Source organism: Durio zibethinus, chromosome 12 (assembly GCF_047325235.1).
Source record: "Durio zibethinus cultivar Kanyao isolate XHJ-2024 chromosome 12, ASM4732523v1, whole genome shotgun sequence".
In the NCBI taxonomy this organism is placed as follows: Eukaryota; Viridiplantae; Streptophyta; class Magnoliopsida; order Malvales; family Malvaceae; genus Durio; species Durio zibethinus.
In genome coordinates, this window is record NC_143173.1 from 15,374,888 (window position 1) to 15,396,626 (window position 21,739).

At 31.3% G+C, this 21,739-nt stretch overlaps 1 protein-coding gene and 1 pseudogene across 1 annotated transcript; one reads left to right on the forward strand and one right to left on the reverse strand.

The window, feature by feature from the left end:
• Positions 1 to 737: 737 nt before the first annotated feature.
• LOC111297021 (chorismate synthase, chloroplastic-like) lies at positions 738 to 6,214 on the forward strand. The gene is made up of 13 exons (XM_022891551.2): positions 738 to 1,038; positions 2,110 to 2,260; positions 2,516 to 2,592; positions 2,722 to 2,780; positions 3,240 to 3,323; positions 3,426 to 3,518; positions 3,801 to 3,881; positions 4,136 to 4,267; positions 4,445 to 4,547; positions 4,712 to 4,806; positions 4,980 to 5,045; positions 5,464 to 5,548; positions 5,839 to 6,214. The coding sequence occupies exons 1-13, from the start codon at positions 906 to 908 to the stop codon at positions 5,985 to 5,987; spliced, it is 1,308 nt and encodes a 435-aa protein (XP_022747286.1). The 5' UTR covers positions 738 to 905; the 3' UTR covers positions 5,988 to 6,214.
• A 2,723-nt stretch (positions 6,215 to 8,937) lies between these two features.
• On the reverse strand, positions 8,938 to 12,050 carry LOC149515757 (zinc finger BED domain-containing protein RICESLEEPER 2-like; annotated as a pseudogene).
• Between the last annotated feature and the right edge of the window lie 9,689 nt (positions 12,051 to 21,739).

Sequence of the window (21,739 nt, forward strand, 5' to 3'; positions counted from 1 at the left end):
TAATCATATTTTTAAAAAAATAATATTTAATATATTTAAAATTTAAATTTTATTGTCAATATTTTTTTTCTTAAATTAAATTTCTATTCAAATCTATTTTATTATTATGAGTTGAGCTAACATCAAAGTATTGTTTGACTTTAAATTCAGTGCTCAAAGTTTTAAGTCTAAATTATCTAAATTTGAATAGAGAAGAATTAAATAATGATAATTAAAATTTTTTTTCCTTTTTTGCTGGTATCATAATTTTTTTAATATAAACAATTAATAAATATTTATAAAATAATAACTAATGTTAACAAATTAATAAATTTATTTAATTGAAACTCTTTTAATGTATAATTTAAAAATAAAATTTTAATTTTTAATGATTTAAAATCATTAATTTATATTTTTACTGCATATTAAAATATAACAAAATTATATTAATTTAAAAATTAAATTCATGATTAAATTTATTAATAATTATATTTATATAATTTGAATTTAATTTATAATTTTTTATACTACTCAACGTAAATATAATTTAAACTAAAAATTTAAATAATACGAGATAAAAAATATATTAATTCATAATTAATTAAGTTCATGAATTATTAAAACAATCCAGTAAAAAAAAAAACACAAATAAATGGAAGTGGAATTAGTAAATTTTATTTGTTTTACTTTTACATGAAAAAAATGCAGGTTAGGTGAGCCTGTCTCTTTTGTAGAGGTAACTAACGAAGCAGAACCCCGAAAAAAGCATTGAGAATCACAAAATCCAACAACCAAAACCCACCAACCCACCCTTCCTTCCCTTCTCAAAAAGCTTCTGCTTCTACCAAATCTTACATTTTTATTAGCTCAATCTCTTCTTCATCCCTTTCAAGCTCTGCCCTTTTTTTTAAGTTGTCAAAGTTGTCATGGCTTCTTCAATTACATCCAAGCCTTTCCTTGGAGCACCTAAACCCAGCTCTTTTCTTTCTTCTGATCTTCAAAGAATCTCTTTTTCCTCTCTTCATATCTCAATCAAACCGAGAACCCACAAAAAGTTTCGTAAGTTTTGTTCTTTGAGCTTCAATTTCAATTGGGTTTCTGTATTTTTTATGATTTTGTTGATAAAGATCTTGTTTTTGACTTTGGGTTCTTTTTTCTATTGTTTTTATCTTTTTGGGTATTGGGTTTTTTAGTTGTTGCTGTTGAAGTTAGTAGTTTATTGGAATTTGTGAATTGGAAATAAAAGTTCTGATTTTTTATGTTGAATTTCTTAGCAATATACTTCTTTGTATAGAAAGTGCTAGTCAGTCAAGTTTTTGTGTTGTGTTATATTTTGTGTGTATTTTCAGCATAGGACTCAATTTAACTATGTTTGGAGCAATCACTAATTATGCTTTGCCATCAGGTTAATATAATGTTAGTCATCATTTTGTGTTTTGTTAGAGAAACATTATTTTCATCACGCAAAAAGACATTCATGGATGTCTGTACGGTATTACAATGATGTACTCTTATGTACAGTTAGTGGCCATAAATGTCGACTTTAGGCAATATTTTGTGTCAGCATTGAAATCTTTCTATACAAAATAAAGCGAAAGTTTGATATAAGGTTCAGATGCTTGTAGTTGCTAAGTTGTTATGTTCATGTGTTTTGACCTGGGAATGAACTGTTGTGATCAATGAGATTTTTAAGATCAATAAACACTATAGGCTGAGATACGCCTAGGGATCTATAGTATAACATACTAGTGATTTGATTTGGTTTGAGAGTTTTCATCATTGAGATTTGTAGTAACATGTTGCCATTAGGTCAAGACATCTTCTGGTGTCTCTAAATTAGATTGGAATGGTTCTTTTGTGTGATCATGACCTGGAGACTCTCTTAAACTTGCTTGCATCAACTTTATGTGAAGCATTAGGGCAACTGGTTTTCTACCATTGAAAACCACTTCTTTTAGGATGTGGTTTTTGTTAGGTTATGATAGAAGCTTAAATTGTGTGTTTGTTAGACATTGTGCATTGTTATTGTGTCTTTGCGACTCCTGTAATATTATGAGAAACAATTTCTCCAAAAAGAAAAGTGAGGTAAAGTTGAGCTTCTGAAGTCTGACAAAGTGTGTTGCTTAACAGAGATACGGGCAGCTGGGAGCACATTTGGAAATCATTTCCGTGTTACAACATTTGGAGAATCTCATGGAGGTGGTGTTGGTTGTATAGTTGATGGGTGTCCTCCTCGGATTCCTCTGTCAGAAGCTGATTTGCAATTTGATCTTGACCGAAGGTGCTTGATTATGAGAACTTAGCATTATTGCTTTAATCCTTTTGCTTGCCTTTTGATGAAGATTTGCGTATTCTTGTGGTAGAATTGTGTGATTTATGTTCATTGCATGTTGATCTAATGGTAGTGCTTACAAATAGGGTCTGCCTATTAATGATAGAATGTAGTAGTATAACTTCCCTTAATCATATAATTTCTCCTCTCTTTTGATGCAAATTTCTTCATCATTGTGGATTAACAGTCAATAATTTTTTGCAGGAGGCCAGGTCAGAGCCGAATTACTACCCCTAGGAAAGAGACTGACACATGCCGAATATCCTCTGGAGTTTCTGAAGGTTAAATCTTTTTTTCCCCTGGGTCTTCCAAATTTCTAGTGTTATCTTCAGCCATCAGTGTTTTGTATATCTACTTATGTCACAGTTCTATGTTTTGTGTTTAAATGGATGTTCCATGACAAACTGCAGGAGTGACTACTGGAACACCAATCCATGTATTTGTACCAAATACTGATCAGAGAGGACATGTGAGTATTTACTTATAACATGTTATCGGGGTCTAAATTGGGAAAACTAAAAGGAGGTTGAACAATCCTTTGGTTGGTGTTTTTAATCCCACATACAGTTTAAAATGGTTGCAGTATAGTTTGAATTATCTTTTGAAGTTAATGTATTTCACATCTCTCAAGGCTCATTGAGCAATTCTAGAGCTTATAACTGCTTCTGGATAGTGAATGAGACCTCATTAATTAATCAACTGATGTAACTATACAAACAGTAGTTATCAGTTAGAGTTAGAAAATGTGCAACTGTATAGTAATTTGGAGTGAAATCTAGTGAATAATTTCAGTTTTGGATCATGACTCTAACATGTGAGCAAATTTCAAGGAACTCATACATATTAGGAACATTTGCTCAAATTTGAATTCATTATTTCTTCTTCTGGGCTCTAGAAGGATTCATTAATGATGTCATTCTAATTTCAGGATTATAATGAAATGTCAATAGCTTATAGGCCCTCTCATGCTGACGCCACTTATGACATGAAATATGGTGTCAGAGCAGTGCAGGTAATGCCTTTTAATATCAACCCAGTATTATGGATTCTGCATCATTTTAAGAGATGGAATTTTTTTAGACCCAATTGATCTGATTTCAACTTGAATTTGAAGGGTGGTGGTAGGTCTTCTGCCAGAGAAACCATTGGAAGAGTTGCCCCTGGAGCTATTGCTAAGAAAATTCTCAAGCAGTTCTCAGGAACTGAGGTATGTTTCAAGCTAGTGGGATTGATCTCTCTTATGCTTTCTTCTTGTTATATGTGATCCTAATTCACTGCATCTATTCTCTGAATTTATGATAATGCTTGTACTTGGTGCAGTAGTTGTGTGGAGTTTTTGCGTAATTTGTTTGCACTTACTGGTCACTGCAGCATAGCTGCAACTATGTTTTCAGGATTCAATGCATACGAGCGCAGACTCTACTTCCATTATTGAATCATATTTCTCTATATATTTTTGGGCTTCTTCTTAATGTTTATTTGTCTTCAGGTCCTTGCCTATGTCTCACAAGTTCACCAGGTTGTGCTTCCACATGGTTCAGTTGACCATGACACTGTAACTCTTGATCAGGTTTTGAACTCAGCTCAATTCTTTAAGTCTTGATTTCAAACTGATAGTGGTTGGTTACAAGAGTTTTTTTTTTTTTTTTTTTTTCATTTCCTCTAATTTGATGTCATAAGTTCTGAAAGGCATTTATTCCAAGATATATTATGCAATTCAGTCTACTTTCACCCTTGTACTTCACCTAGTTTGTTGACTCCCCTTTCATTTCTGAACAACTTATTGTAGCCATTATCTAACTATTTTCTACTAAATGTTGCCAGATAGAGAGTAATATTGTAAGGTGCCCAAATCCTGAATACGCTGAGAAAATGATTGCTGCTATTGATGCTGTTCGGACGAAAGGAGATTCTATTGGTGGTGTTGTCACGTGCATAGTGAGAAATGCCCCTCGTGTATGTCTTCTCTCTTACTCTTTCTCATGCTTACATGTTTCATGTGCATGGACCTTTGCTCATTTTTTAAATTTTAGGTTGCTCTTGACCTTAAAATGATGGAAATGCTTTAATTTATAGCGGCCAAACTCTCATAGAAGTTTTCTACAGAACTGAAAATCTGTATTTGTTTGTCAGGGGCTTGGTTCGCCAGTTTTTGATAAGCTTGAAGCAGAGCTTGCTAAGGCTGTAATGTCGTTACCTGCAACCAAAGGATTTGAGTTTGGCAGTGGATTTGCAGGTTAAGAGATTTTTATTCTTTTATGGTACTAATGTTGCATTGCCTAAAAATCTTTTGAATTGAGTTGGCTGACGGGTGAAACATACTTGAAGTTTATTACTTGCATGGTTATTTCTTGCTTAGTTGTGTCATAAGTTTGTTCCAAGAGCTGTTCCATATTACAGGTACTTTTCTGACCGGTAGCGAACATAATGATGAGTTCTTTACCGATGAACATGGAAGAATAAGGACTAGAACCAACCGCTCTGGTGGGATACAGGTAGTTATTTTTTCTGTTATTCTGTGTCTGTGTCTCCCTAGCAACACTATTGGGCTTCAATTGCCAGTGCGACAAATACAAGCTGATGTATTTTTAGTCTCCAAGTTCTTACTTGTTGGGCTAAATCCATGAGTTCAGCATGAGAATTATGAGATTGTAATGTTGACTTACAGGGTGGAATATCCAATGGGGAAATTATTAATCTGAGAGTAGCTTTCAAGCCAACAGCTACAATTGGTGTAAGTTCTTTTTGCCTGCTTATTTGTTTCCTATGCTGTGTGGTTAGTATGATTTGTGTGGTTAGTATGATTTGTTTTATATATCGCTGTATCATATAATATTTTACTAGAAATTTGTCTGTGCATTGCTGTGGGAACAAATTTTTTTAATCAAAATAAGTAAACATTCTTTTAAAAATAAAAAATAATTTATATGGCCTAAAGTTACCACTTACTTCTTTGGATTAAAATAAGTTGGGCTGAATGCTGATATGGCTGGCAATTACGAGTATTGCTATTGTTTTGCTGTTTAGCATATGTCATAAAGCTTCTGCCACCTAAGTTAATAACTCTATTTTGGTTTTAAATCATGCGTTTTACACAGTTTTGGCTTATTAGTTAAGTTGAAATTGGTGTCATTTTTTGATATTTTCTGCAGAAGAAACAGCATACAGTGACTCGAGAAAAGAAAGAGATAGATCTGATAGCCCGCGGTCGTCATGATCCTTGTGTTGTCCCTCGAGGTATTTCTTTGGACAATACTTTTCCTTTGTTTCCTTCTCATCTTTTTAAGATTACTTTTTTTATTTTTATAATTCTTTCTACAATCTCCTATTTACAATCCTTTGCTACTGTCATTTCTCAAAGACCGCTTGATTCCTTGAGAACTATGTTGAACGTCTTAAATCCATTACAAAATTGTATCAAGCATATTTTATCTTCACCCACTTTTTTCATATCTTCTTGCCCTAAACTTCCAAACAATATATCACTACTAATTGTGATCGTCTTTGGTTTGATTTGGGTGATGCAGCGGTGCCAATGGTTGAAGCCATGGTAGCATTGGTGCTTGTGGACCAATTGATGGCACAATATGCACAATGTAATTTGTTCCCTATCAATCCAGAGTTACAAGAACCCTTGAGCTTGAATTTCCCGAAGTTTGAGCCGGCAAATATATAGACTTGACGGTGGCAAAGTCGCGGTAACATCTCCATTGTTCTCACCTCGAATTTTCTTAATAACAAGTGTTGAATACTCCATATTGCATAAGAATGTTCTGGTTTTGATCCACCTAGAAGGTCAAGAGTTCATTGCCATCCCTTTTTTGCTCTACTTTATGGTTGCGTGTTTTTCTTTTTAGCTTGTAAACAACTTAACATTAATAAATGATTGTTGAAGTTCGAATATGCTCTAAGCATGTAGGAAAGTAATTTTTCACAAATTCGTTAGATCTTGTATAGATAAACTTCTTTGGATCGGTTCGAGGAAACTTGTTAGGTTTTTTCATTTTCCCTTTATTCATGTTCTTCCCGTTTAATTCTCTAAAATTTTTCTTTCGTCCAAAATTTTCATGAATCAAACTGTCCTATCATATGCTTGTGAAAATTTCCCTAATTAGTATAATGAATAAAGATTACTAATCTATGCATGTACGGTAATTTTTTAAATTTCACGAACGAGGTTAAAGAGTTATTATATATTTTTAATGAGTTAATTTATTAATTTTTAAAAATTTATTTTAATGAAACACATGTTACTTTTTTTAAAATTCTTAATCTATCTTTAAAATCTTTTTTATTTTATTATAAACTTGATTAAAAAAGATATCAATTTGAACTTGTAATTTTTTAATGTTAACATATCAATTGATCTAAGGAATAGCATGTTTATATCATTTTTTTTTTTTAATTTCGCTATAAATGTAGAGTTTAAAAAAGTTTTACCGTCGGTAAACGCATAATTTTTCTAATATATAAGTTCTATAACTTCTCATTTGCTATTTGAAGACAATTGTGAGAAAACAAAAGTTGATTAATGAAATTATTGAACTTTTGATTACTAAAATTAAAAATATTTACATTAAAAGTTATATTTGAAAATTATTTTTATATATTTTTTCTTTCATAACAATGTTGTTGTAATTTATCAACAATCCTAAATGACAGATATTCATATTTGAACTGTTTCAAATATAAAAAATTTATTGGAAATTTAAAAAACACATTAATAAAATTTGGGTTAACAGTGTTTTTTTTTGTCTTTTAGAATTGAATTGTTAAATCGTGTCGTTGATTTGGAGTACAGAGACGACTACACATTTTTCAACCGGCTTTCTGTATGTCTTCAACCTAAACAGTAACAATCTTTTTAGTTTCATTTTCAATCCAGGAAAATAAGAGCAGTCAAGTCAGTCAGTTATTTGAACATTTTGTCAAAATTTTTAATTTATTCTCTGAACCATAGTGGTCAAATTTAGGTTACAGCCAAATGCTTCGTCACCCTCACAACAAATAATAGCTTTGCTTAGGCTTCTGTATTTAAAATTAGGTTCAATGAAAGCAATATATATAAATATAAATATATATAATTTATTTTTTTGACAGATGGATATTATCATGTCAGCTTCATTTTTATCACCTTTAAATTTTTTTAATTGCCATGTCAGCTTTTTTTTATATGTTATCAGATTTATTTAACAATATTTAATTTAATGTTAATCTATATTTTGATTATTTATAAACTTAAACATTATTGAATTCCATAAACTCAATCAATTAATTGTAAATAAATATATTTTGTGTTTCATGTCATTTAAAATTTTAAGTTTAGATTCATATTTATTTATTAATCAAATTCAAATGAATAAATTTAATTTTTCATAAATTTAATCATTTATAAATTTATGATATTCATGAATTCAATTAATTATGAATAAATAATTTAAGTTTAACATATTTATTAAATAATATAAATAAATATAAATTAAAAAATACTGATGATAGCTTATTTGATTCAATAACACAAGTTACATTATTTTTAGATATTTCTTAAAAAATCTCCAATAAAAAAATAATGAATAAGGTAAACTATAATTCAATAATATACAAACATTTTTCTTACTATAATACTTATTTAAATATAATATTTTATATTATCAATTTAAAATTTATGATTTATTGTTATACTTTAATTTTTTTTATATTTTTAATGTTAAAATAATTTTTAAAAAACACTTGCTATATACACAGAGGTAATAGTAGGGCTGTAAACGAGCCGAGCCGAGCCGAATAATGAGAAGTTCGAGCTCGACTCACAATTCAGGGCTCGATACTCTCCTCGAGCTCGATCGATTTTCATTTTTCAAGCTCGAACTCGATTCGTGATCGAATTCGAGCTATTCGAGCTCGCTCGATTAAGCTCGATTAATATATAAAAAAAAGTTCGATTTTTATACTCGAAAAAAAAACTTGATTATTCGAGCTCAAGCTCGAGCTTGAGATCTTTTACAACTAATTTTTATCAAACCTAATAAATATTATATTTTCAAGATAACAACAACAATAACAACAACAATAATAATAATAATAACTTACACAACAATCAAATTTAAGCAAATAAAAGTCTCATTAAATGATTCAAATACAACACACAAATATAAGACATAATGAAACTTAGAAATTAAAATCCTAATTGAAAGATATTAAATATCCAAGCAAATAAGTTCACAAATAAGTTACAACAAACCAACAACAATACATATGCTGCCTTCACAATATTATGTCTTCAAATGAACATTGGGCTCATATTGCTTTTCAATAAACCTATACAAAAGAATAATTACAAAACAAAGAAATTATAATTAACAATAAGAATAACGATAAAAGTACCCATGCAAGAAAAAGATTGTAATATTATTACAATGATCAATAACTTTAAATTTTTAACATTAGCATCAACATGAATTTTATCTTGTCAGTTGTCTTATAATCAGAGTAAAAAAATATAAACAGTATCTTGTCAATTACCTTAACATGAGTTTCTATCATTAGTTAACCTATGGTTCGTAAATTATAATGCAAAAAGCTCAATCTAGACTAGCTACTATCTATTTTTCTTTAGTAATGTTGTGACAAATTAAAAGTATTTAATAATAATATTTCATACCTGTATAGAAAACATTAGATATCCTCACTTTAGGGGATTTTGAGTGCAATCTCAATTGATTTCTTCTCTTTCTACATAGATAAAGTAAAGGAAAATAATAGTTAAAAATTAGATTAAAGCAATGATAGTCACCTAATAACAAAATAATAATAAAAAAAACTCACTTTGTTCTTCTTCTTCACTCCATGAAGATTCCGACACCAATCTCCTCCACAAAGTAATGCTTGCACTGTGTCAGGAGATAAAGAAGCACGATAAGTATCAATAACTCTACCTCCTGCACTAAAGGTAGCTTCTGAAGCCACTGTAGTGATAGAAATAGCAAGTATATCCCGAGCCATCTTGGATAAAATACGATACTTCAAAGTGCTCGCTTTCCACCATTCCAAAGCATGAAACTTAGTGGAATCTCTTTCACAGATAAAACAACCCTCAGCTAGGTAGACATCTAAATCAGATTGTTGTGGTTGAGCAGTTTCAACTGATTTTACATAATTTGCAAATTCAAACCAACCAGAAAAAGAAGCTTCTATATTCATACCACTAATACCACTATCATGCACTTGAGTTTCAGCACTATGCTCATTGCCAAATTGATACTCACGAGCATATTCATCATAAATCTCATAAAGGGCATCTCGAACTTTAGCAATATTTTCTTTTGCTTCTCTATCAGGGTACATTCGAGGAAAGCAAAACTCAATCACCCTCATTTTGCACCTTGGATCCAAGATTGCTGCTATAGACATCAACAAATTACATTCTCCCCAATACTTATCAAATTTACTCTTCATCTTACGAACCATTGCTTGAACAAATTCATTTTCATCATTCATCCTTTTATCCAACAACACTTTCACACGATAAACTTCATTCAGAAACAGGTTTGAAGTTGGATAATCACTTCCAGAGATGATTTTAGTGGCTGAATTAAAAACTTCTAAAATCTCACAAACTTTCTCCACCTTTTCCCAATCTTCATGACTTGGACAACATTCATAATGAGATTCTCGCTCTTTGAGTCTCGAAAACACTTCTTTGAATTTGATTGCAATCGACAACATCTCGAATGTCGAATTCCAACGTGTTTTACAATCGAGAATGAGTTTCCTATCAGGTAGCTGTAACTGCTGTACTATATCAGAAAATGAGTTAAGTCTTGCCTCATTTGATTAATAAAACTGACACTTTCATGAACATCACCAATCACATTCTTAATCTCAGAAATGCCATCTTGAACCATGAGATTTAAGATATGTGCACAACACCGAACATGAAATATTTTTCCTCCACAAAGCAACATCCTATTTCTTGAAAAAGTGTCTTTAAGAATTCTAATCGCCACATCATTGCTTGAAGCATTGTCCACAGAAAGTGTAAACACCTTATTTTCAATTCCCCATTCCTTTAGACACTTAAAAATACAATCAGCAATCTCAACACCGCGACGAGGAGGAGGTATGTGAACAAAGCTAATAACACGCTTTTGCAATCTCCAATTAGAATCTACAAAGTGTGCTGTAAGAACCATGTACTCAATCTTTTGATTACTTGATTTCCATAAATCTGTTGTCAAACTAATCTTACTGACAGTCTTCAACAATGCCTTTAATTTCTTCTTTTCTGCTTCATAAACTTGTATGCAATCTTTTTTAATAGTATTACGTGATACCTTTTCCCATTCAGGCATCCCACGTTTTTGCATCATGTTAAAACCTTCCTCTTCTATAATCGAAAAAGGATGCTCTTGCATAAGTATCCAATGTGCAGCTGCTTCTCTCATCTTTACCATATCAAACTTGCCATCTGTGAGAGCAGGTAGTATCTGTACATCACCACATGTGTTTACTGGCTGAAAGTTGATCATTTGTTGTTGATTCTGAAAAATTTTTCTCTTAACACAAGTTGTCAAATGCCTCTTAAATTGAGTTGTACTTTTACTTGTATTTATTGCTAGCTTCTTCTTGCAATGGACACACTCTCTTTTTTTGGAACCATCAGAAAGAGTGACTTCTTTGAATTCTAACCAAACAGCAGATGTCTTTTACCTTTTTTTCTCATTATTTTCTTCACACTCTTCAAGGTCAGCATTATCACATTCTCTATCATTGGCATCAATGACTGGTGTTTTATCTGTGTTACCATTAGTGGCATCTAAAGCTTCATTCATTGAATCATTACCATCATCTGACATAATTCGACTAGTAAAAGAATTTATTGTCGGCTGAACTGGTATAGAAGAGATATCCGGTGTGGTTGATGACATGTTTAGTTCCCTATAGCAAAAAACAAAAAAGACAAATCAAAACAATAATATAATTTTAGGATCAAACAATAATGCAAACAAGTTGTTAGAAACATGTGCGATAAATTTTATTGCCAGAAACATGCTAAACAAGTTGCGAGAACAAATTATTGGAAGAGTATAAAATTTTATTCTTTGGGAAAATATACTAATATTGTAGGAATTTTAATAAATTTAAGATTACCTACTTCGATAATAATTTCAATTTCTAAAATCAATTTCTTAAAATGAATATTTCTTATTAATTTTTACAATTATACATGCCTATTTAGTATTTATATAACATTAACTCAATCTCATTAGAAATAAGTGTCAGGTTATATTCTAACAAATCTAATATGCATAAAGAAGAAAAGTATTCACATTAAACAGTCCCCAATAAATTAGTGATGAACTATATGGAAGCTCAAATTATGATTATGACTAAAAACAATAGAGCCAATGACCTTTTTTTTTTTGTTAAATAATATGAACCATCCAAAAGTTTTTCTACTGATAAAGCGTATTGTGCAAGTCTTGAAGTGGCCCAAATTCAATTACTTTCTTGCTAATAATATAGAGACTTTTGGTTTACAAAATTCAGTATTTAAATGCAACTTCACAAAGAACATACTGCTTTTCACAAGTTTGCAACAAAAATAAAAGTATAATATGATAGTGTTTGACAAACAAATCAGAATTGAGAATATCAATATTAACAAATAGCTATAACACCTTGCCCCCTTTCATTGTTGTTCTCGATCTGCATCCCCACAATATTCATAAGGGTATTTAATTTAGGCATTCATAAAGGTATTTAATTAAGGCATTATTATTTAAACCACCTTTTAGCATGAATTGGAAGCCTAACATAAAAACATTTAATAAAAAAATGGCACTCAAAAAGTATGTCATGGAGAAAAGGCTACGTTAAGGGATCGGGTTCTGTTCAAGCTATTGCAAATGTTGAATGGGTGGAACGAGCTTACCTTTTAGAGAGAGGAGAAAGGGCTACGTTGAGGGATCGGGTTCTGTTGAAGCTGCTGCAAACGTCGAATGGGTTCTGTTGAAGCTGCTGCAAACTGTTGAAGCTGCTGCAAACGTTGAAGGGGTTCTGTTCAAGATCTGCAAACTGTTGAAGCTGCTGCAAGCTGCAAACGTCGAATGGGTTCTGTTCAAGATCTGTAAACTGTTGAAGCTGCTGCAAACTGTTCAAGATCTGCAAACTGTTGAAGCTGCTGCAAGCTGCAAACGTCGAATGGGTTCTGTTCAAGATCTGTAAACTGTTGAAGCTGCTACAAACTGTTCAAGATCTGCAAATTGTTGAAGCTGCTGTAAACTGTTGAAGCTGCTACAAACGTCGAATGGGTTCTGTTCAAGATCTGCAAACTGTTGAAGCTGCTGCAAGCTGTAAACATCGAATGGGTTCTGTCGAATGGGTTCTGTTCAAGATCTGCAAACTGTTGAAGCTGCTGCAAACGTCGAATGGGTTCTGTTGAAGCTGCTGCAAACGTTGAATGGGTTCTGTTCAAGATCGGGTTCTATTCAAGCCTTTTAGACAGAGGAGAAAGGGCTTTCGAAAGGGTGGAACAAGCTTGGAAGACAATGGAGTGGGATTCGGGAAGAAAAGCCGCCGCAAGTAGGGCTGTTGCCTGTTGGTGAGTGAGAGAGACGGGGAGAAAAACTGAAGGAGAAGAGAGAAAAAAAGAAAATAAAATTTTAGGGTTTTTTAAGCTAAGGGTAAAAAAGTAATTTTATAAATAAAATAATAAAAATAAATATATAATAGAAAAGCTCGATTAGGCTCGCGAGCTACTCGAGCCGGATATAAGAATACTCGAATTCGGCTCGATCGATAAGTCGAGCTACTCGAGCTCGAGCTCGACTCGATAATAATCGAACCGAATTCGAGTTTTCTTCGAATCGAACCCGAGTAGCTTGCGAGTACTAATGTATCATTTACATCCCTAGGTAATAGTCAATGAAAGCAGATAGAGTTCTTCCTTCCAATTAGAGATTAGTTCAACTGATAAAAGAGAAAAATTCACTTTGAAAAGTTTCCTTTCTTTTTTGTTAATTCAGATTTAATCTTTTAGAAAGCATTTTAAAAATAAAATTCTAAATTTATCTACTAATGCAAAAAAATATTTTTTATAATCACCGAAAACATGATTAAATCCAAACAAAATTTGAAAGAACTTTTGACGGCATTAAAAAATATATATATATATATATATATATATATATATATATAATACTCAGCAATTGCAGTCAATCAAGCAAGGAGTTGGATCAGCATTAACTACAATTTGTGGGTGAAGTCAAACCTATAACTTGTAGCCTTATACCTAACTTTTACTTTAATGTTAACATTATTTTATAATATAGCCAATGTTATTTTCGAAATTTATTTACATTTATTTTTTTAATGATGCATATTGAATAATTTAAAACACAATAAGATAATATGGTATAAAAATAATATAAATAAAAATATAAAGATAATATAATTTAAAATTTTAATAAAAATTATAAATAAATTTTATAAAATAAAAAAAATATTTTATATTTTTATACCGATATAAATTATAATATATAATTTTCATATAAAATATAACATAAATATAATATTTTATACGAGATAATAAGTTAAACTTTCTTACAAGTAAGTTTAGTCTATTCAAGATTTTATCTCTAAAAAGCTTCTTACAAAAAACAAACATTAATTGATAAAAAAAAAAAAAGAAAACTTTTTTCCTTGCCAATTGAACTAACTTTTGTGATACTTTTACACCAATTTTATATATCTTATATGATGTCGTTGCCAATATGACCTATGGTTCCATAAAATTGTGACAAAAAAATAAATACGAAAAGAAAAAAAATTGATTCAATAGAGTTAGGCTTTTCTTGTTAAGATTAGGTTAACATGCACAGCAAATTTCAACTGTCAATTTTCCTACCTTCATAAACAAAATGATGATGATAAATGGGTTCCTTCCCAAAAAAAAAAAGCTGTATATTAGCAAATTAACTGTTCTAATCATCTATATATAGTGTTTGACAGATAATTTTCACATCACTTTCTGCAATTTTCTTTCATGGAGTTAATGACAGAAGAATATGAACATAAAACCTACCTTCCACAGCTCATTAGTCACTGTTTATGAACCAAAAATTAGGGAAACTTTTTGTCTTACATATATTCATAATTGATGTAAGGATTAGACTATATTTGGTGATAAAGCTTTGCAAATAATTTAGCATAATCTTATTTGTATTAACTATCTATGATTATGAAAAAGAGGTTTTGAAGCAATATCAATTTCATTGGATAGAAGATACATACACTTATTATTGAGTTAAATATTCAGGTTTTTATGAAAAAAATTCAAATTGACACCAACTTCTTCGAGTAGAAGATATATATACACATAATTGAAACAAATATTCAAATTTAAGCTCGCTTAGCACGAGAGTATATTTATTTATTATTTCGAGTTTGCTTTGGCATTGTAAGAAGGTAATTTTTTGTATCAATATGAAAAAAAGGATGTATTGGTGAAATCTAATTAGTGCTAAAAAAAAATTTTAGGAACGAGTTAGCAAATAAGGGTTTTTTTTTTTCTAACTATAACTATAACTAACCTTTTCATGTTTTAATCATGCATATAACAATAAATCATGAAATTATTTTTAATTAAAATTTCTTTATGTTTATCAATAAGTTCTATTAGTCTTTATCTGCAAAAAGATTGAGCCATAACTTTAAAGACAACATATTAATATATAATTAACATAACATTGTCTCGTTAAGATTTTTTTTTTTAACAAAGAAGTTACAATCTGTGAATATATATATATATATATGAAAAAATTATAAATAATAAAATTTGAATAATATATATGCTAAATATTATTTTTTTAGAAGTGATTGTATGAATCAACTATTTTAATTCTTAATTTATCTTAGATACTTTAAACATAATGTGGACATCAAAATTGTCCGGCAAAAAAATAATATTATTATTATTAAATACAAAATAAAAAAAATCAAAATACAAGATACCAAAAAAAAAAAACAATAAAACAAAATAGAAAAAAAACAAAAAAAAAAGAAAATCGGTGGCAGTGGTGCCTGGCGCGGCACCGCTTGCCACCTTACCTCACCCCTCTGCGCATCTATACCACCGGCCACCTTACCCTACCACTCATACCACTACACTGGCTCAGTTGGATAAAATAGAAAAAAAAATAGGGCATGGGGATCGTGCTTACACCTCATGCTGAGCCCTGAGCCCTTTCCTCAAGCACACGCACGGTCGAAGCTCTATAAATAGAGCTCATAGCCAAACCCTTGAAGGGGAAAAAAAAACAGACGATAAGAGATTCTGTAAAAAAAAAACATAAAAAAAAACTCAATCCTCCCCGCAGGGAGGAACCCAGTGCCAAGAGCCCATGCACAAAGAAAAAACAAATAAAGTCAGTTTCAACAAAAAATAAAAAGCCAGAATACAAAAAAAAAATCATTTTACCAAAACTTCAAGAGCAGATCTAGGAAATTGGAGATTCTTTTTGGTGAAAAGAAGGTTGGATTTGTATTCAGGAGGTCGAGAGGAGTTTGTGGGTGTTTTTTAGAATTTTTCAACATCGGTAACCACGGTCAGAGCTCGCCACAGGCGAGGATCACGGCGGCCGTCGTGACGCGGCCACCGGCCCCAGGTCGGCCTGAAAGAAAAAAGTTCAAAGAGAGTTTTTTTTCTGGAGAGGGGAGAATGACCGAAATTTTTTTTTTTTTTTGCTTTTATATAAGCTATCAATAGCCAAAATGACGCTGTTTCAATAAACGCCCAAAATGACGTCGTTTTGAACCCTAAGGATCCGCGGGTCAATCTGTGACCTGACCTGAGGTCCGCGCACCCAACCCATGACTCGCTTTCTTCATTAGTCTCTAACCAGTCTGCCTGAACTGGAACCGAACACCCAGACCTATCCGAATTGGTACCGAATGCTGAACCGAAACCGAACAACCCAGATCGATCCGAATCGATACCGAACCGCTGAACCAACCAGACCACGCCTAGATGAGCCGAACGGTCGAACCGCACCCAAACCGTCGAGCCGATCGGATCCGTGTTGATCGGACCGTTGACCGGTCCGGTTCTAGTAAAAAAAAATTTTTTTTGATTATTTTTGATTATTTTTTATATATTATTTTATTATTATTTATGCATATTAAAATATTTATATTTGTTAGATTAAATGATGAAATATTTTTTTTATAATTTTGTTAATTTTTAAAATGAACTTTAAAAATAAAAAAATAAACTTAATAATAATACCAAAATAATAAAAATGCAAGAAAAAAAAATTATTATCCGACAATGAGATTCAAAGGTATTTCGAGTAGTGATACTTACGAAATCTCTAGGTGAGAAGATTTTTTTTAAATATTACCAGCGTATTGGAGTATTTATATAAAAATTTTCAATACAATAAAAATTTTCTTTTAGTTATAAAAAATAATAAATAAGAATTAACTAATAAATTAAAAATAGGTAATAAAAATGAGAAAAAAGGAAATTTTGTTCGATGATGGGATTCCAAAAGTATTTCGAGTAGAGATGCTTTAAGAAATCCCTAGGTGAGAAGATGTTTTCTTAAATATTACCAGTGTATTGAAATATTTATAAAAAATCTTCAAGATAATAAAAATTCCTCTGTTCTTCATTTCTTTTAAATAAGAATAATAATAAAAATTAATAAAATTTCTAAAAATAAAAAATAAAATGTGTGTATCATGTTATTATTTGCATTGCAAGCATAATATAATTTTTACGAAAAGTAAATTCGGACCTCCGAGGATGAGATTCTTAGGTATTCTGAGAAGCAATGCCTAAAAAATTTTTAGGTGAGAAAGAGTTATTCTAATATTACCAACATACTGGAGTATTTTGAGAATTATTTCAATAAAAAAGGTTCTAATTTATTTTTCTCGAATAAAATTTGAATAATATATTTTTAAAATAAAACCAAACAAACCAATTTCTAAAAAAAATCAAGAAAATTATTTTTCCAAACACCGAGAATGAGACTATTTTTAATCAAAATTAAAGGATAACACGTAGTTAAATGGTACCATTTTTAAACGGGCGTCGTAGGTGAGCTAATCCTTCCCTACACTTAATTGACTCTCGAACCCAGACTGTTTCGTAGACCATAAAATTATCTTTTTAATAAATTTTAATTAATTTTAAAATCTTATTAGAAGGATAAATTTTAATAAGTGGCCAATCGCACCTAGCCAAAAAAAATTGGTGGTGACTCCATTTTTCATTCTTTTATTTTCGTTTTCAAATTCGTCGGACGGACACAAAATCGTTACGACAGCTTGGTGACTCCACTTGGGACTGCCTTTTTTTTTTCGAGAGTTAGGCCAAAATTAACTACTTGTTATCCTCAAATTTTGATTTAAATAGTCTTAATCAATTTCTTAGATTTTTATTTTTCATTTTCAATAAAAAAGGTAAAAAAAAAAAAATCAAAAATAAAAAGCAAAAAAAATTCACACATATTTCTTTTACTATGCCTCTTATGTTTTATTTTTCTGTATCTATTACTCTCAATAAATTAGGATATATTTGCATACAATGGCATGATGCATCTCATGCATGAGCTCTATACCCGGGCTCTGTTTTTTATAAGAGAAAGTAAAGTACCTATGCCCTTGTGAGGTGATAACCTCCGCAATAGCAAGCGAAATACTTCCACTCGAATTGAACCATTTTCGTTCGTAGCCTGTAATGGGTGAGGATCGGGGTATCTTACTAATCCAACATGGATGACAGTGAAAAATAATTTGGAAACCTTTAGACACTGTCAATCCAAACCCAGCATATAATAAGCCTAGAAAATCAGCCTTATGTAGAGCCTTGTCCACCTTCTTATAGGAAATACCTAAGAATAAAAGTTGTGTATAATACAAAATAAAATAAAACTAAAAAATCTCAAAACTAAAAAATAAAAAATATTTTTTTCTTAAACCACATCCTCACACTAACTCAATTTTGTTTCTTTTTCTTTTTCTTTTTTGCATTAATCATATCATACAATTTTGCATCGAGATATTTGCTTTAGGACATATTTCTCCCAAGAAGTTTTTATGGATCCCATAGAACTATAGATTTGCTTATATTCAGTTAGTGTCCAATGTGAGCCATATAATGAAGTACATGTTTAGTCAAAAGAAGCCCAGTAAAAGAGTGAAGATTGTTTGCCTACCGATTATGTGTCTGAATTACCCAAAAAAGTACATTTAAATCTCACACAAAATGATTTAGAAGACTTAGCCACGATCTGGGGTCAGTTAAATGAAGAAAAAAAAGAAAGCTTTTGTAAAAAGTATGGGCAGATTGTATCCCTCATTTCAGTAGTGATCGATGAATAGCTGGTTAAGACAGTTATACAATTTTGGGATCCATCCTATAGATGCTTCACTTTTAATCAGAAAAGATTTGGTGCCAACTATAGAAGAGTATTCGATTTTACTTGAAATAAAACTATAATGTCCAGATAAAATATTTACCCGAAAGTCAAAATCAGGTTATCGTAAAAAGTTAGCCAAGTTTATGGGGTTTAAAGTAGAAACCATTTATTCATTTGTGAAGCCTAAAGGTGAACATCTCGGCATCCATTGGGATTTTTTTCAAAACTTCGTTCAGGAGCATTTAAATGATGATCAAGGTATGGTTGTGTTTGCTCTAGCATTGTATGACATAGTAATCTTTTATAAAATTTTGGGTTACATTGAGATAACTGTGATAGATTTTTTTGAGCAAATTAAAACCCAAGCAATTAATCCCGTTCCAGTAGTCCTAGCTGAAACCATCAGGTCATTGAATTGCTATCGATAAAATGGAAAATAATGATTCATAAGATGTGCATCTTTATTATATGGATGGGTTAAAAGTCATTTCAAGTGTGGGAAGAGTGTATTTTTGAAGCTGTATCTACAAAATAAAGCATAACTTGAAGAGTTTTGCAAAAGCCAATGGCCAACATTGAAGACTAAAGAAAAGTGGGTCATTTTCTTACGAAGGCTTACCGGAGATGAAATTGAATAGATAACACCTTGGATGCCTCGGGTACCCTTATTGTATCGTGAAGGAAACGAGCCATGGATACCATTATTAGGGCTATGAGGCGTTAAAAGTTATGCTCCATTAATGGTGCTTAGGCAATTTGGTACAAAATAGTTTGTTCTTGCTATTCATGGCCTGGTCCAAGTAGAATTCATTTATGGGAAATCGAATCTATCAAGAACCTCGAAACAGTTGATCCAACCATGGAAGAGAACATGAAGAATGAGGTTAGGGCCTCTCATCGACAAAGTCACTTTTGATTATCAAATTTGGAAAGCAAAGCGACTTAGAGACGTAATACTCCCTCTTGATGATAACTCATATCAATTGGTTAATCTTTCAGAAGAAGTACAATTATCAGAAGTTGAGCTTGTCAATAAAGAATTAAAAGCTAAAAAAAAAGAAATAAGAAGAGAAAATTTGAGACTTCATGAAAAAGTAGGATAATTGAAATATGAAACAGAGATACAAGGGAGTAGATTAAAAAAAGTCATAAAAGAATGAGATTTGGCCAATAGTGATTTGAAAGATATTCACTAGAAAAATAAGAGGTTACAAGTCCAATTTAAAACCAAAAAAGTCACCAAGTCTTATATTAGTCGGCAACACGAAATGGATGAGTTCCGAGAGAAAATGAACCAATGGAAGGGTAAAGCTCAAGAAAAGCAAAAGGAGACCACCAGAATTTCTTAAGAGTATCAAAATTAAAAAGGATTATACTCTACAACCTCAGCAAGATTGGTGGAATGCCAAAACGAAAAGGAAAGGTTGAAAGTCATGCTCGTAAAAGAGAGAAAAAAGTACTTTAAAGTACTGAATGAAAAAGAATCACTTCACCAGGTGATCCAAGGGTTAGAGATACAACTACAAGACCACAAGAGCCATATTTTAGCAATAATAAATGGGTGGCATAGAAGAAAAAAAGATTGGATCTTCACATGTGATTCAAAAAGGGATGCTCACATGAGATGAAAGGCAGAAAGCTTAGAGAGGCAACAATACATAGAGCACTTGACTAATCAAGTTTACAAGGCAGTGAAGAAAGCATGAGAGATGATTGAAAAGATAGAAGCATTAAAAAGAGAAGTCAATCCCATAAGAGAATGTGGACAATGCCTAGTAAACTTTCTTGACGAAGCAAATGACCATTATGAATAAGTCAAACGCTTCTATGGATATAACTCTATGATGGTAAATCTCATGTAATAAAAGTTGTATGGAATCAATAAAAATTTCTAATGTTGAAATTCGTCCAAGAACAAATATCTCCCACTTGCATTCATGCATCATGTACATCATTTTTCATAAAATAAGTAAAAAATAAAATTTTCAACACATAGCATTCTAATTTTTTTTTCTTTCTTTTTTTTCAAAATTAAAAAAAAATTATGGTAATAAAGGTTCAAGAATAGCTCACCCATAAAAAATTTTGATCCAACCTACTCGTCATTCATATAATACTAGGACTTAGACAAGAATCATAGAGCAAGAACATGCCAGTCAATTTGAGAGAATAGAAAAAGTTCAAAAAGAACTAAGAGGGGATCTTAGTACAACAATGAATATGCTCAGAAAACTTGACAAAAGAAAAACAGTGAAAGAAAATCTTAGCTTTTAAGAGTAATCGTCAGATATGGTAGATCTTATCTACCCTTCAAGGTTTGAGCCACGATCGACCCAATCTTCTCAAGGAACTAGAATGCCAATTCCTACTCCCAGTGGATATCTCAATCCTTATCTAGGAATGACATCCACACCTGCTCCAGGATAATTTCAAAATTTTGTTAACTCATTATGATGAAAAACCACCTAAGCCAATCTTAGTTCTTGATTTGGATGATCCCAATGAAAAAAAAAACTAGAGATACAGACACTTGAGAAAGTGAAAGATACCAGTACCCAATACAAGATGAAGTTATTAAAAGAAAAGCTTAGGGTTATAGAGGAAATAAATTTTTATGGCTCCACAGATGCGGCTCACCTTTGTTTATTTTTAGATGTGGTCATTCTACCAAAATTTAAGGTCTCTAAATTTGAAAATTACGATGGCACGAAATGTCCAATAACTCATATCACCATGTATTGTCATAAAATGGTAGCACATACTCGTGACGAGAAGTTATTGATGCACATATTTCAAGATAGCCTTACGGGATCTATAACTAGATGGTATGTCCAACTAGACAGCACTCATATTCATTCTTGGTAAGAGTTTACAAGGGTATTTCTTACACAATATCAGCATATCAAAGATTTAGCTCCAGATCGTATATCTTTACAAGGTATAAAAAAGAAAACAACTGAGAGCTTCAAAGAATATGCACAAAGATGGAGAGACATGG

Bases quoted from the DNA above. Each gene is read 5' to 3' on its own strand.
- LOC111297021 (XM_022891551.2), top strand. From the start codon at position 906: ATGGCTTCTTCAATTACATCCAAGCCTTTCCTTGGAGCACCTAAACCC. The intron at 2,261-2,515 runs GTGCTTGATTAT...AATTTTTTGCAG, and splicing joins CAATTTGATCTTGACCGAAG to GAGGCCAGGTCAGAGCCGAA. The intron at 4,807-4,979 runs GTAGTTATTTTT...GTTGACTTACAG, and splicing joins ACCGCTCTGGTGGGATACAG to GGTGGAATATCCAATGGGGA.